This window comes from Dendrobates tinctorius, unplaced genomic scaffold (genome assembly GCF_039654945.1).
Source record: "Dendrobates tinctorius isolate UK_male_01 unplaced genomic scaffold, ASM3965494v1 ptg000133l, whole genome shotgun sequence".
Taxonomy (NCBI): Eukaryota; Metazoa; Chordata; class Amphibia; order Anura; family Dendrobatidae; genus Dendrobates; species Dendrobates tinctorius.
The window spans coordinates 14,423,321-14,441,009 of NW_027361801.1; the positions used below are offsets into that span (position 1 = coordinate 14,423,321).

General features: G+C 40.7%; 1 protein-coding gene across 6 annotated transcripts in view; it reads right to left on the minus strand.

Annotated features, from left to right (window-relative positions):
- MBNL3 (muscleblind like splicing regulator 3) overlaps positions 1–17,689 on the minus strand; it is a 210,834-nt gene that overhangs the window by 20,333 nt on the left and 172,812 nt on the right. For 5 of the 6 annotated variants that reach the window (XM_073543498.1, XM_073543495.1, XM_073543497.1 and 2 more), the window contains exons 5-6: positions 16,472–16,708; positions 12,658–12,711 (exon numbers count right to left, since the gene is read on the minus strand). In XM_073543498.1, coding sequence (XP_073399599.1) covers positions 12,658–12,711; positions 16,472–16,708 — 291 coding nt within the window. The remainder of the gene's footprint in view (positions 1–12,657; positions 12,712–16,471; positions 16,709–17,689) is intronic. The other variant, XM_073543499.1, reaches the window with a different exon arrangement.

Consider the following 17,689-nt stretch of genomic DNA (forward strand, 5'->3'; position numbering starts at 1 on the left):
TGTCAAGATTTACAAGTCTGCAGTCTTATAATTTGTGTCTTTTTTAAAGTCTATTTTATAATTGTTTGCCTGTTTTATTTACATTTCCCATTGTGGATGACATTTGTTTTTCTATGTTTTTAGTCGATTTACACAATTGGGATTTTAAAAAAAAAAAAAGATGTTTTTTGCCTCTTTTATGTATGAAATTTTTGTGCAACATCTTTAGTGGAATATTTAACTTTTTGCTTTCATAAGGCCCCAAAAAATGTAAAAGAAGCATACAAGATATAAGAATGGTGTCATATAGAATATAGTGAACAAGTTTGAAAAAACTGTCTCCATGTAAGTGTCACAACTTTATTTACTTGCCCTTTCTTCATACACTGCCACAGCTTTATTAAAGCTCTATCCACACATCTCCCTCCTATAGCTGCTCCGCAGCTGTTTACATGCTGGCACCGCTACTACACATAGCGTAGTTCCTCCCACCTAACTGAGCATCCCCGCTTCCATGATGACCGCTCAGCGCATGCGTATAGACATTTGGCACCCTATTGCCACATCATAGCCATTATGACGACTTCCGGTGGGCGACACAAGTGTGTCTCACTTCCGGCTCAGAGGCTCGTGTCACTAATTTATCCCTTTAATGACCAGGGGTATTTCAGCTTTTGAATTTCTCTTTTTCGCTCCCCTTCTTCCCAGAGCCATAACTTTTTTATTTTTCTGTCAATATGGCCACGAACAAGCTTGTTTTTTGTGGGACAAGTTGTAGTTTTCTTTTGAATGACTCCATTGGTTTTAACATATAGTGTACTGAAAAATTGGGAAAAAAAATCCAAGTGCAGTGAAATTGCAAAGAAAGTGCAATTCGACAGTTTTTTTTTTTCACCATGTTGACTAAATGCTATAACTGACCTGCCATTATGATTCTCCAGGTCATTACTGCTTCACAGACACCAAACATGTCTAAGTTCTTTTTTATTTAAATGGTGGAAAAAAATTCCAAAATTTAAAAAAAATAACACCATTTTCCGAGACCTGTAGCGTCTCCATTTTTCAGCATCTGGTCTTTGTGCAGATACAATCTTTTGATCACCCGTTATTGCATTTTATTGCAATGTAGCGGCGACCAAAAAAACAATTCTGGCGTTTTGATTTTTTTTCTAGTTATGCCATTTAGTGATCGGGTTCATTTTTTTTATATTGATAGATCGGGCGATTCTGAAAGCGGTGATACCAAACGTGCATATTTGATTTTTTTATTGTGTTATTTTGTTGATTTGAACTTTTGTATTTTTTAATTTTTTAAATATTTTTAAATTTTTTTTTTTTTTTTTTACTTTTTGCATTCTTCAATAATCTCCATGGGAGACTAGAAGCTGAAATATTTAGATTGCCTCTGCTACACACAGGCGATGATCAGATCACCTGTGTGTAGCAGAAATGCTCACTTGCTATGAGCGCCAACCACTGGGCGGCACTCATAGCAATCTGGCTATGACAACCATAGATGTCTGCTGCAGACTTCTGGTTGTCATGCCGACCCATCGGTGACCCGCGATCATGTGATGGGGTCACCAATGGGCGGGAATGCCGCTGTCAGAGATCTAGTTAACAGCTGCGGGTGGATCACGATTCCATCTGCGTCTGTTGCGGCCGCATGTCAGCTGTATAGATCAGCTGTCATGTGCCTGGAAAGGCGCTGGCTCAGTGCCGGAGTCCGCCCCAAACAGACGTAGTCCGATGTGGGCGTATTATTAGGCCCATCGTCGGAAACTGGTTAAACACAATCAATCCCCTGTGCACTCACTGCATGCAGCACACATTGCAGCGCCATAAGGAGACCAGCCAGCACAGGTAATAAATCCATACCTATTGGGGCCACAGTATGCTATTGCACCCATTTCTGTATGACTACTATAATTCCTGTGCACCTTCTTTTGCATTAGTCACTTAATATCCTCTGAATTTTGCTATTGCTTTAGAAAGGGCTTCCCTTATTCCTCATCATCAAGTAAACATTAAGTATTTTCTTTTTTTTTCTCTGTGAATGATCCAGACCTTCCAACCTTTGAAATTAATATGTCAGATAAGGAATTTTCCTTTGGATGCGTAATCCCATAGCTCCTATCTGTCCCAACACAGCTTTTCTCCCCTTTTCCATAGTCACCTCTCCGATGTTTTCATCACTCCTTCCATAGCGCCTTGTGGGCGGAGCTGCTCTCTGCATAAATTAAACTGTTTAATCACCTCTTCTTTCTCCTGTGATCTGGTCTCCCCAGGAAGCGAACTCACATTTCCTGGCATCTTACGCTTCACAGGTTATTGCTCTACTACTGACAGCCGTCAATGATATAGAGAGAAAAATATGGTAATCTTGACATCTATTGATCTATTGCAGACAATTAATCCAGAAGCAGCTTTTACAAATCCATAGAAATACATTTTGCATAACAATGTATTTTTATGGTGCATGTACAGTATACTGAGGTGGAGAAAAATATTTTTTTGTTTTTCAAAGTTGTAAAAATTATAATCAATTACTAGTTTTTAGTGATTGTTCCCAGGTCTCAAACCCATAACCTTTACATTACAGAAAAGACACTTTATCTACTGAGCCATAAGTCCTGATGATATCACTGGGAGAATTTTGTGTACTTGATCTGTTTTGCAGGCTCTGACTGATTATACTGACATAAATACACTGCTATGTACAAGATGGGGGAGAAGATTGTTAGGCTATGTACACACGTGCGGAATTTCCGCGGCAATTCCGCAACTCCCTGCCACGGGAAATTTGCTACAATTCCACATGCGTAATTCCCGCAAAAAACTAGCGATTTGCAAGCGTAATTAGCTTGCAGAATACTAGCGTTTTCCAAGCGATCTGTAGCATCACTTGGATAACTGATTGACGGGCTGGTCACACTCATCAAACATAGTGTTTGATGAGTGTGACCAACTTTTTACTATTGAGGCTGCCTATGCGGCATCAGTAGTAAAAACATCTAATGTTAAAAATAAAAATCTTGATATTGTCACCTTCCGGCGTCCCCCGCAGCGTCCCCAGGCCTCAGCGATGCTCCCGACAAGTCCTGTTCCCAGCGATGCCTTGCAACAATGACCCCAGAAGACGTAGCATCTCGCGAGACCGCTACGTCATCACAGGTCATTGTCGCAAGGCATCACTGGGAACGAAAGTTGCCGGGAGCATCACTGAGGTCTGGGGACGCTGCGCAGGACGCCAGAAGGTGAGAATATCAAGATTTTTTATTTTAATTCTATTTTTTACAGGGATATGGTACCCAGAGCCAGGAGGAGAATCTCCTCTCCTCCAGACCCTGGGTACCATCCGCACATTTTCCGCTTACTTTGTGCATGGTGGGCATAGCCACATGTGGAAAGTAAGCGGAACAATGCATTCCTATGTGGTCAGAATTCCCGCGATTCCGCAAAAAGAATGAGCATGCTGTGTATTTTTCTGCGATGCGATTTTACCGCGGAAAAATACGCAGCATTAGCACAGCATGTGCGGAATGCCATTGAATTCAATGGGTTGCTTATTTTATGCATTTTTGCAGAGTTTTCAAGGTAAAAAAACGCGGCAAAAACGCATAAAATCCACAGGAATTTTGGACGTGTGCTCATAGCCTTATTGTGTAGTTTGGTGTTGATCCTGCAGAAAACAAAAAAAGACAGACAGTATTTCTGCAATGTGGGAACATGGCCTTACAGACACAAAAAGCCAGGTGTCATGAACTGAAACTACATCAAGATGAGAAAATTGTGGTGGCTCGGACTGTGAATGAAGGAAGAAAAGATAATCTGCAGGTCCCAAAAGATGAGCAGGATGGACAGATGACGTTGTGCCAGCTTTGGCTAATCAAAAGCTTTGCAGCCTTCTGTCCAGCTGCCAGGTACTACTGACCTGGACGCTGGTCCAGAGATCCGTGAATCAATCCTCTTTAGTCCCAACTAGAGTTGAGCGAAACAGGTCGGTCAGATTCAAAAGTCGCCGACTTTTGCCAAAATCGGGTTTCATGAAACGAAACCCGACCACAGTGTGAAGTTGGCCATGCGGTCGGCAACTCCAGCGCCAAAGTCGGGTTTCGCCGAATGCTTGCACGTGACTTTTTTCAGCCAATGAGAGAAGCGGAGCGTAGCGTAGCGGGAGCGTAGCTGGAGTGGGAGTGGGAGAGAGAGGGAGAAGAGAGAGAGATTTCGTAGCCTCTAGGGATAAAATTCATGCCAGGTGTGTTTACAGTCCTCCACTCACTGCCGACTTTTCTCCCCATTGACTTGCATTGGGTTTCGTGTTTCACGACTTTTCCCTATAGTCGGCCGATTTCATTCAACTCGACTTTTGAGAAATTCGGGTTTCATGAAACCCGACTTGACCCTAAAAAAGGCAAAGTCGCTCATCTCTAGTCCCAACTGTCCCGGACACATTGGACAGTCCCAGATTTGGGTCTACGCCATGCAGTCTTGAGCGTCTGCTGAATGCCCCTCACTGCCACCACCCCTCTGACAACTCCTTGTGCCAGGGGAGAAAGAAATGGTAAATATGTGAGGATTGGGGTGTGGCCAAAATTTTCCTCATGATCGGTCCCTCTTTCTGTACTTAAAAAGTTGGGAGGTGTGCGTAATCCTTTGTTTCTAATATGTTTATGCTATCTACTATGCATTTGCACAATTTGCCAACATTCCATTGCCAGAGCTAAACCTTTACCTTAATATATTCTGCTTGTATGAAATATGTATATCTTGTATATTACCACAATTTATGTATATATCACCTGGGATACCTTGGTGAAACTTGTCCACTATGTTCTATATGACACCTTTCTTATATCTTGTTTTCTTCTTTTACATTTTTTGGGGCCTTATGAAAGCAAAAATTTACATATTCCCCTAAAGATTTCATACATAAAAAATAAAACAGGCAAACAATCATAAAATAGACTTTAAAAAAGACACAAATTATAAGACTGCAGACTTGTAAATCTTCACATCACGCACTGTGTGCACTGTGAGGATTCTCCAGCGCCAGGAGCAGACGGTTATGTGACCGCAGGTATGCAATTTACATACTTCTGGCCACATTCCGACTTGGGATAAAGACCCAGGTGGGGTCGAAATGTCTGTTAAACTTTGTGGCATTTCTCTAACACGTTTTGCTTGTTTGTTTTGACGAATAAAAAACTTTGCTTCACCTGAAGCTACACTGTGCGGCGAATTGTCTCCTGCTTAAGTCTACAGTAGGTAAAGGACGGCTATGAAGGTGATGAGGCCATTCAGTACTTGCCCTTCTTCCCAGATTTGAGGCTGTATGGGCATCGTGTGTCACCTGGATATTGCCAATCTATTGCTCTTCTGTACTTTCCTGTGTAAACAAGTTTAATGGAAACACGAATAATGGGCGTAGGAGGAATACAGTGTTTTCACTAAACATTGGTCTGACCTTGAGGAAAGCTGGAAGCAAATGTGAAATATTAAATAGGAGTTTTATTTATAAAAATACCTTTATTTCTGTGCTTTTAGATTGCACTACATTTTTTCAGCCGGTCTTCATGTAAAACATGATTCTTTTCAGCATGTCAATTTCCTGAGCTACCCATTGGGTTCACTATTTAAGGAATTTTTGGGTGTACGTGGTCCTTTAGGTTTGATATCACCACCTTGTTAATTTTCCAGTTATTGAGAAAACCATAAAACCCATTTGCCTAAAATTATTACTTGATTTTAAGGACTCAAATGAGGAACTAAAATAGATAGGATAGGGGATAACTTAGCAATTGCTGGTGTTTCGATCACTGGGACACCCAACGATTCAAGGTACAGGGTCTTGAATGGAGAGTAGATTTGCATGCTTAATCTCTGCTCCGTTCATTGTGTAAGGGACTGATGGAAATATCAGTGACCGTGCAGGGCTTTCTCTGAATACGGCAGTGATCAAGCATGGCCACGTCCACTGCATATATATGCTGAGCAGCACTCCGTTCCTAGACTACAGAGCCCCTTCTTGGGATCACTAGGGGTCCAAGTGGTTGGACCCCCAACTGAAAGTCAGTTAGCTTACCACTTTGGGAATAACCCTCTATGATGTCTTTTTCTGATGTTCCTCTGATTTTCCTACTTCCTTAGTATCTAGGTGAAGTGGTGAATAGAGATGAGAGAATCCGAACTTAAATGTTTGGGGTTCATACCGGACAGTCTATATCCGGTGCTAATCGTCGAACACTGACTACTCCAGGAAGTCCGTTGCAATTTTCAGAGTTCCAGGGGAAGGAGAATGAGAGAGAATTTTCCAGCTCAAAAGTTCAGATCCTCATTGTTTTTAGTGAGGTTCGGGTTCTGGTTCAAGTTCTAGAACTGAACTTTGTAATTAAGTTCAGGTCAGGTACCAGAACCCGAACTTCCATGGTCCACTCAACCATAGTGGTGATAAGTTGATAACAAGTCCTACTCCTTAAAAAATAAAAAATATCCAAGGAGAATTAAAATTAGAGTACTGTGTTCCCTTTAGCTAGGAGGGTGGCTCAATGGTAACATAATCATGTTTTAGATTAATTGCAATCTGTTAGAAAACCAAGCAAAAAGTTTCAATCTCCCTGCAGCGCCTCCACAGGAGAAATCAAGCATTGTGCTGTTTTTGAAATCAAATAAATTTGTAATTGTAGCAATAGTGCAAACATATAATCCCTTTAAAAATGTGAATCTTTAATAAACTGAGGTAAAAACACCCCCCTAGTGCAATAACACAATTAACAAACTCTATACAATAATAACCTACGATAGCCCTACATTAGCCTGCTATCCCTTCCTGACAGTGGAGGTTGGCACCCTAAAAGATACGGTTTGGCGCCCCCACTCCGCGGCGGCTGTCCCAGACTCGCCCTAAATGACCCTTATAAACTACAGGTGGGAAAACAATTATCAAATAAAAGATGAAAGATAGTGCTTAATATAATACACAGGCTGTTAATGTACAATATATAAAAGACAGGCTATTACATGTAAACACAGAGAAAACATAGAGAAACCTCTTGTATAACCAATAGATAGTAGCAAGTCTTGTCTTTTTGGGTATTAATAGCCCACAGAAAATATAGATTCCATAAGCTACCAGTAGATAGTGGCAATCTTGTCTTTTTGGGTATTAATAGACTCCAGAAAACATAGATTCCATATGCATTATCAAATAAAGCAAAAAAAAACTGCAGTAAAATCAGACAAGCACAGACAAGAGGTAAAAAATAGCGTGGTTCAATAAAGGAACATCAGAATTATATCCATATTGGTTCCCATAGAACATTGGTTCCCATTGCCTCTCTGTCTGGACACCTCACATCCATGAATTGGCTGGTTCCTTATTGTGCCTCCTGATGAACCATGTGGACGGGGAAACGCATCGAGGCTGGAAGCTAAGTTTGGGTTAACCCCCAGCTGTTTCTATAATTTTTTGTTTGGCAATAGGTATCATCCATTGCCTTCTATGGGAACCAATATGGATATAATTCTGATGTTCCTTTATTGAACCACGCTATTTTTTACCTCTTGTCTGTGCTTGTCTGATTTTACTGCAGAGAGTTTTTTTGGCTTTATTTGATAATGCATATGGAATCTATGTTTTCTGCAGTCTATTAATACCCAAAAAGACAAGATTGCCACTATCTACTGGTAGCTTATGGAATCTATATATTAGGGCGAGTCTGAGGCAGCCGCCGCGGAGTGGGGGCGCCAAATCATATCTTTTAGGGTGCCAACCTCCACTGTCAGGAAGGGATAGCAGGCTAGAAAAGGGCTATCGTAGGTTATTATTGTATAGAGTTTGCTAATTGTGTTATTGAACTGGGGGGGGGGGGTTTACCTCAATTTATTAAAGTTTCATATTTTTAAAGGGATTACAGTGGGGCAAAAAAGTATTTAGTCAGTCAGCAATAGTGCATGTTCCACCACTTAAAAAGATGAGAGGCGTCTGTAATTTACATCATAGGTAGACCTCAACTATGGGAGACAAACTGAGAAAAAAAAATCCAGAAAATCACATTGTCTGTTTTTTTTTCATTTTATTTGCATATTATGGTGGAAAATAAGTATTTGGTCAGAAACAAGCAATCATGACTTCTGGCTCTCACAGACCTGTAACTTCTTCTTTAAGAGTCTCCTCTTTCCTCCACTCATTACCTGTAGTAATGGCACCTGTTTAAACTTGTTATCAGTATAAAAAGACACCTGTGCACACCCTCAAACAGTCTGACTCTAAACTCCACTATGGTGAAGACCAAAGAGCTGTCTAAGGACACCAGAAACAAAATTGTAGCCCTGCACCAGGCTGGGAAGACTGAATCTGCAATAGCCAACCAGCTTGGAGTGAAGAAATCAACTGTGGGGGCAATAATTAGAAAATGGAAGACATACAAGACCACTGATAATCTCCCTCGATCTGGTGCTCCACGCAAAATCCCACCCCGTGGGGTCAAAATCCCAGAACCACGCGGGGGGACCTAGTGAATGAACTGCAGAGAGCTGGGACCAATGTAACAAGGCCTACCATAAGTAACACACTACGCCACCATGGACTCAGATCCTGCCGTGCCAGACGTGTCCCACTGCTTAAGCCGGTACATGTCCGGGCCCGTCTGAAGTTTGCTAGAGAGCATTTGGATGATCCAGAGGAGTTTTGGGAGAATGTCCTATGGTCTGATGAAACCAAACTGGAACTGTTTGGTAGAAACACAACTTGTCGTGTTTGGAGGAAAAAGAATACTGAGTTGCATCCATCAAACACCATACCTACTGTAAAGCATGGTGGTGGAAACATCATGCTTTGGGGCTGTTTCTCTGCAAAGGGGCCAGGACGACTGATCCGGGTACATGAAAGAATGAATGGGGCCATGTATCGTGAGATTTTGAGTGCAAACCTCCTTCCATCAGCAAGGGCAGTGAATATGAAACATGGCTGGGTCTTTCAACATGACAATGATCCAAAGCACACCGCCAGGGCAACGAAGGAGTGGCTTCGTAAGAAGCATTTCAAGGTCCTGGAGTGGCCTAGCCAGTCTCCAGATCTCAACCCTATAGAAAACCTTTGGAGGGAGTTGAAAGTCCGTGTTGCCAAGCGAAAAGCCAAAAACATCACTGCTCTAGAGGAGATCTGCATGGAGGAATGGGCCAACATACCAACAACAGTGTGTGGCAACCTTGTGAAGACTTACAGAAAACGTTTGACCTCTGTCATTGCCAACAAAGGATATATCACAAAGTATTGAGATGAAATTTTGTTTCTGACCAAATACTTATTTTCCACCATAATATGCAAATAAAATGAAAAAAAAAACAGACAATGTGATTTTCTGGATTTTTTTTTCTCAGTTTGTCTCCCATAGTTGAGGTCTACCTATGATGTAAATTACAGACGCCTCTCATCTTTTTAAGTGGTGGAACTTGCACTATTGCTGACTGACTAAATACTTTTTTGCCCCACTGTATATGATTGCACTTTTGATATTTCTTCCCTGGTCATGTGGACATTTTTTTAATTAATTCTAGCAATAGATGCTATGTGTAGCTGTATAACTTAGCAGTTTCATGGAAAATAATCAAACCCTGCCCTGTAAAAAGCCTGTTATATTATGTAGATATCCTGTGGCCCACAAACATATGTTTATCAGATTAACAATTCTATTGGACATGCACTAAGTTTGACATCGCTGCGTTTTACAAAGGGGAGGGGGGATTAATATAAAACATAGATCAATGAGCTGATGGTGTTGAATCAGGTCATTAGATCATGGGCAAAAAAAAATGATTATGCCGTATTGGTGCAAAAGAGACACAACCATGCAGCAAATGAAGCCGATCACTTGGTGCAAGACCAATAGATAGAAAGCAATGGAGTCTACTACACAGAGAGACAGTATGACATGAAGAAAGGAATGGGCAATGTAAACCTCTGGGCACTGCTTGTGGATGGTGAAACGCCTGGTTTGCAGTCAAATGTATGGCAGATACAGAACTAGCTACAGAAGATGGAGATAGGGGTGACAAACAAGACACTGTAGATGGACAGGAGATACAGCAGATAGATGTAAGAGAAACAGATACATTGCATTTCTAATTCTTTGGTAATTATTTAAAACCAGATGTAAAGAAAGATAGGAGATACAGTAGATAGATGTCGGATACTAAGCTATATCGATAGATATCAGATAAGTTATGCTAGACTGAGATATCCATCAATGAATAATATCTCTCAGATCCTAGAAATGGATAAGTACATAGTTACAGTGAATATAAAAAGTTTACACATCCCTAAAATTCCAGTTTTATATTCATGTAAAAGAAAAGCAGACCAAAAAGAATCATTTTTTTTACATTTAATGTCAGCCATAATCTATACAAATCCATTGCGAAACAAACTGAAGTCATGTTGAGGAGGAAAATAAAAATATCAAAATGAAAATATTGTGGTTGTATAAATGTTAACACCCTGTTATAATTAGGGGTGTGCAGGAGTTCAGAATTAGCCACATTTATACTTCTGTTCCATAGTAATCTGTACACAGCTGCCATCATTACAGTGATTCTGATTTACTCCATATACAGCATAAGCCATGGCCTGTAAACAGCTTACAACACAGCAAAAGGATCTCATTCTTGAAAGTTATCAGTCAGGAGAAAGCTACAACATTTTTTCCAAGGCATTAGATATACAATTGGAAACTGTGAGGACAGTGATCAGGAAGTGCCTTAAATTTGACACAACAGTGAAAATATTCAGATCTGTACGGCTCTCAAATATTGATGGAAAATGAAGAACAAAATTGTACCGGTAGGCTGCCAAGAGGCCTACAGTGACATTAAATGAGCTGTAAGTATACCTGGCAAGTATTGTTTGTGTACTGTATGCGACAGTTTATCATATTCTTCATATACCGCACCCGTGGGTTAGGGTGGCAAGACGGAAGCCTTTTCTTACAAAGAAAAACATCCAATTGAGGTTATGTTTTGCCAAAACCTATATCAAGTCTGACATAAGCATGTGGGAAAACGCGTCACGGTCTTATGAAACCAAGGCTGAAATTTTTGGCCATAATTCTAAAAGGTATGTTTGGTGTAAAGCCAGTACTGCGCATCACCAAAACAACACCATACCCACAGTGAAGCATGATTGAGGCAGTATTATGCTTTGGGGTTGTTTTTTGCCAGCTGGAACTGGAGCTTTGATCAAGGTGGAGGGAATTAAGAACAATTTCAAATATCAGTCAATTCTACATCAAAACCTTCAGGCCTCTGCTAAAAATTTGAATATGAGGAGGAATTTTACCCTTTAGCATGACATTGACCCTAAGCATGCCTCCAAGTCAACAAAAGGATGGCTTCACTAAAGCAAGGAAGAGTGGGCAAAAATTGTCTATTCTAGATGCACCATGCTGATAGACCCAAAAGGCTTGATTGCAGTCATAAATTCAAATGATACTTCAACAAAGTATTTGTGCAAGGGTGTACATATTTATGCTAGAGCATTATTTATGTTCTTTATTTTTCTTTTTTCAGACGGAAAAATTAATTTCAGTTTGTTTTTCAATTGAATTGTACAGATTATAGAGCATGTGGGAAGGTTGGATTTCTTTTTGGTTTTTAAATAAGGGTGTGTAAAATTTTTACATTCACTGTAAATAGATAAATACTGTATTTTTCGGATTATAAGATGCACTTTTTTCCCAAAAATATTTTTGGGAAGATGGGGGTGCATCTTGTAGTTGGAATATACTTACAAATAGTGTGGTGGCAGCAGGAGTCGGGTGATTCTGCGGTGGTCCTGGTCCGTAGCTGCCGGGTGATGACCACACTCCCTTCCCAGGCTGGTGTAGATGGTGCAGCAGGTTTGGCGGTGGTGCTCTGTGGTGCAGGGGGGGCACCGCCAGCATTTTGTGAAAGCCCGGAGACCCCGCCATTGCGGAGATGCGGTGGCCTACGGGAAAGTGGCCGCCGGGGCGGCGCATGCTCAGATTGAGATCTTGGCAAATGCCTGCAGCTTGTGATTGGATTTCTCAGAGGCCACTGCATTGCAGCAATGGATATGCGGGCCTCCAGGCTTTCACAGATGCCGGCGGAGCCGCGAACACCACCTCCGAAGCTGCCGCACCAACCTGGGATGGGGCTTCCCGGAGGCAACCACACCTGCCGCACCAGCCTGGGATGGGATTCATATCGCCAGACCCCCGAACACCCCCTGTGACCACACTCCACCAGCGCTGCTGATCCCCTCGGGTAAGCTGAATTCGGACTGTAAGATGGACCCTCATTTGACTCAATGTTTTTTCCCTATTTTTCTTCTGAAAATTTGATGTGCGTCTTATGGTCTGGTGCGTCTTATAGTCCGAAAAATATGGTAGTTAATGAATATGTGAAAATTACAAGTTAAGTCAGAGAGAGATATAAATATATATTTTGCTCCGATGTGTGCGAGCAGATAAAATATTAATGAGACTTTACAATCATATATACCATTATGGACTATTGTGAAATGAAAACAAACAAGCTGCAAACCAGGAGACATTATTACATGTATATAATCATGTAGCTAAGGCAAACATGTATGTTAAGGGAAATCCATGCACTCAAAGATGGTCACATGCAAAGCAAGAAGGTCATAGGTCCAAGTACCAGGTCAAGGGTGGCCTTGAGGGGTCGCTTCAGTGATGTAACAGCTGGCTGAGTCTTAATTAGCAGGCAGGGAGCACATGATGGCAATGGCCAAAAGGGGTCAAGCACAACAACATAAACAGCAAGCAGAGGTGCGTCATAAGAAGAGGGACATGGTGGACAGGTGAAAAGAAAAAAAAAAGAGAATGCATTATATACTGTATCATAACTGCACATGCACGTGATGACTATTGTTAATGCATTAGAATAAAATACAACAGGCTTTATTATAGCTTTATGAAAAGCAGCAACCCAAGATAAAAAGTGTATGCCACAGTATAGATTTCAGAAAGGACAAAACTACACTGAAGGGTATGTCCAGTTTAAGAAAAAATATAAAAAACCTTTACAGTTTTTCGATGAATATTATCTACAAAAAAAAATTTGAGCAGCTTTGTAATTACACCGTGAATGTATTTTCCTCTGATTTAGAGCTACAGCTTCTATTATTATAGTTCAGAGCTGCATTCATAGTTCTGCTGAACAAGATTGCTATCAGATACATCCCTTAGTTTAGCTCTTAGACCATGTTCCCACTTGTGAGAATGCTGCTTTTTTTATTCCTGCAGTCATCCACACCTAAATACACAATAGCAATCGCCGCCAATCGGTAACAATTATTGAATTGTTGTTACTTTCTCATCGAGTTTTCTTTTTTTTAAGGCATGGTGTAAAGGCTACGGTCAGACGGCCATAGATTCTCTCTGGGGCCGATTATACAAATGACATCGATCAAACTCCGGAGTGTTAGCTTTGTGTGATGTGATTCTCTTGGACGAGAAAATCAGAGCTTGCCAAGGAGAAAATGGAAAACATAATTTCTCTGTTTTCTCCATTCTGTGAGTCCACAGAAATCCTACTGCACTTAGATATCATCTGAGTGCAGTCCGATATTTTCCACGGACCCATAGACTTGAATGGGTGAGTGTCTTCTGATTTCAAATTGAGATTCTGTTAGTGAAAAAAAATTATGCGTCAGCACTTCCCCATTGAATAACATTGGTCCTTCCTTGTACTATTCAATAAAACATGGACTAGCACTCGTCTGATGTATGCACTAATGCGAGTGAACCTTAAATGCATTAAAAACATTTGCTTTATTTAGTAATGTTGCAGAAATGTTGTGATTCTGCATGTAAAACACAATTGTGATTTTATATACATTTTTTTCCAAGCTCCACATAGAATTCTATGGAAAAATGCACACTCAAAATCAAAAAAACAAATCAAATACATGAGTTTTCAGGAAACCATTTTGGTTGAAATATTAAATGCAGTGCGTTTTCAGCACAGAAAAAATATGCAACATTCTCTGCTGTGTGAATATGGCTTTATAATGCAGTAGTATTTTTTTTTTTACATTAAATACTGTGCCAAGAGTGTAAAATCTCTACATTCCAGGAAGCCGTGTGGTTTTTGGAGAGTTCAGCCCTGAAGCCTGTAGAATTGTTAAAGGAGTTGTTCAATACATGGACGACCCCTTCTTGAACTAAATTTTCGGCCCTGATAAAATAAAAAGCCTATACTCATCTCCTGTGCCGGCGCCGTTCCAGCGGTGTCAGCACTCACGGTCCTGCAGCTCTCGTGCGGTGTTGTGACACGTTATCACGGCGCCCAATCAGCGCTGGTATCACTGCCTCCGCCTTCATACCGATTGAACATGAAGAGTAAGTCCGGCCTATGCCTGATCTCTGACTTCATCATTGTGTTTAATCCGTAAGAACGGGGTGACAGTGAAGCCAACACTGATTGGGCGCCGTGATAACATGTCACAACACCGCATGAGAGCTGGAATGGCGCCGGCACGGTAGGTGAGTATAGATTTTTTATTTTTATCGGGGCCAAACATTTACTTCAAGAAGGGGTCGTCCTAGTAGTGGACAGGCAGCTCTTTACTAGAATACATTTTTTTTTTATTATCATAGTTTGTATTTTTTTATTTAAACAAAGTTACCGTACTCAAATTTTTATGTAGATCAGTTCTATAAATCAACTGAAAAAAAAATTGATGTTGAACATATGGACATACCCTTTAGTGGTGAATTCCCAATGCACAATATTGTAACTGTCTGTAAATTCAGTCCCCAATTACTGATCTTGAAGAGCACAGCAAGGAAGGAAGATGTCAACTCCAATAGCCAGCATATCAAGCACTGGCACTGGCCATGCTTACGATGAGGATGAGGCGCACAAAGATCAGCGATTTACCCAGCACAGTATTAGGCCTCTTTCACACATCTGTGTCCCCGGTAAGTGGGGGTGACAGTTTTCACATGTACCGGAGACACTGACACAAGTAGACCCATTCACATGAATGGGTCTGTGCACATGTCAGTGTGCTTCCATGGACCGTGTGTCCGTGTGCAGAATACGCAGACATGTCCGTTTCTTATCATCAGCACGGGCGGCAAAACGTCCTGCACACGGAGAACACACTTTGATGTCATCCGTGTGACACTCATCGGCACCGGGGAAGAAGTGCTGCAGGGGACTGATATGTCAGAGTATCTTCTGCTGTGACAGACATGTCTAATGCATGGCATAGTAATAATTCAGGTCTCCAAGGAAAATGAAGCCGCGCCTAACAAGAGAAATCTAACATTATTAGTACCCGCGGCAATCGTCTCATCACCGGGATGGCCACCTTCATTGGTTGTCTTATCTTCATAAAGCAGCTCCTTATTACTGCTCTTCAAACTCCGTGATTGTGGACTGAATATTAACAGAATGTATAACTCCAGCTACGGGTAACATTAGGGGCTGCTGCTTTATGTTGCATGAAAAGCAATTTCTGTCGATAAACAGCTACAAAAAAGTGCAGACGACATTCCATGTGAATGATGGAGAACACAAAATACATGTCACTTTACATAATCTCTACATTTTATAAACCCAAGCGATGTATGGAGAAATAATATAAAACCTTATTAAGGATTTTCCAAAAATTTCTAGTAAATACATAAAGCCTAAGACAATTTCCCCCCAGAAATTAAGTACTCTGGGAGATAAAATAAAGTCATAATTACCGGATAAGGAGGCACCATAATGGAGACAGCACACCCTTTAGCATATGAGAAAGCTAAAATTCCTCCAAAATTAGAGTGGTCACAACTTTTTTTTTTAATTAAATTAAGGTTTAAAAATTCACATTCACTCCTATGAGATTTTAATCTTAACTGTACGGTCATTTAGTAAGGAGACCAAAGCTCCATTGATAAATTTGATTGCTATCATTTCTCCTGTATATGAATTGGTTCAGTGGTCCTCCTCAATATTTGTGCTTGGACTATCTATGGCCTGTAGAGTTGATCTACTGTATAGGTAACCAAAAAAATTGAAACATTTGCATAAAGATATTCAGGTAGATCTATGTTTTTTTCAGGATGGAAAAAACATTATTTTGTCGGGTCATCAGAACACATGTGGAATTAGGAGGGAAGGACAACATCTGCAACTTCTCTAGATCCAAGAAGGGCAAGTCTGCCTAGTTATCAGCGATATACAGGCAGGTGAGGCATCACTACGTAACCAGGCACACTTGGTCCTCAGACAGCCGGGCGAGTACCCCAACCCAAGCCTTATGGGCTGCCGCTATTAAAAAAATAAGGGACATCTTAAAATGCTCTGTATTAGTAATGACATGATGGATATATAAGTCAGACATGTTTTAGGAAGACAAATACATACATGAACACACTGCAAGAGTTACGTTTGTTTTAATCAGCCCCATGGCACCAAGACTCCGGAGAGACAGGGAGACGGGGTAAGCCCTTACCATCGCAGCTGCGGCTGTTTGGTTCACCTGGTGCTGAGCTGCCTTTATTTTGGCTTGCAGGTGTGCAGGGGGGTGAAAGTACTTGCATTTTTCCCTAGAGCATCGGCCTTTGATGTAATCCATGCAAACAGTTACAGTGTTCTCATTGGTGTCAATCATGGCAATATCTATGGGATGCGCATAGCGGCAGTCATTCTCACCACGGGTGCAGTTCCCACGCTGGAATTCTCTACAAACCTGGAGGACACATGATTTGTAATTAGAGAACCACTCACTCTTAGGTTGCCGGACAGATCACAGCATGAAGAGCGGGCAATTTAATCTCATTTATCAAACTGCAGAACAGTTTTTTTTATGTGGATCTTTAAATGGATAATAATAATAGTAATAATATAGTAGTAATAATAGTAATAATAAAATATATATATATATATATATATATATATATATATATATACCGTATATACACACACACACATATTTGAGGTCTGAAGGCACTGTTTTTTTTAATTTTGACCATTTATCCTTTTCAGAAAAAAAACAACAAAATTTAGTGCTTGGAAATTCAGAGACATGTTGTCAGTAGTTTAAAACAACTAAACGAAAAAAGCAGTGAAAAAGTTCAAATGTCGCATGATAAAGTGCAAAGTAAATTTTATTAAAGGATGAAAACAGCAGAACATGACTAAAAAGTGACATTGGCATGGAAAAGACTGACCGGGTGACAAGAATTGCTCCGAAAAACATTATATTCATAAAAGTACATAATCATCTTAGGGTACCTCATATATCTAAACATAGACAATGCTCTCTCAAGGACATAGCCATAAAGTGAAGGAAAAAATTCCTGGCAGAGTAAAAATAGAGTAGAGCAATGATGTGGAGGAACCCCCCCGAGGAAGGCACAATTGCCGAAACGCGCGTTGGGGTACGACCGTGGTCCCTCTTGTTGCTCCTGTACTGTGTAAGTGTTCCTCCACATCATTGCTCTACTCTATTTTTACTCTGCCAGGAATTTTTTCCTTCACTTTATGGCTATGTCCTTGAGAGAGCATTGTCTATGTTTAGATATATGAGGTACCCTAAGATGATTATGTACTTTTATGAATATAATGTTTTTCGGAGCAATTATTGTCACCCGGTCAGTCTTTTCCATGCCAATGTCACTTTTTAGTCATGTTCTGCTGTTTTCATCCTTTAATAAAATTTACTTTGCAC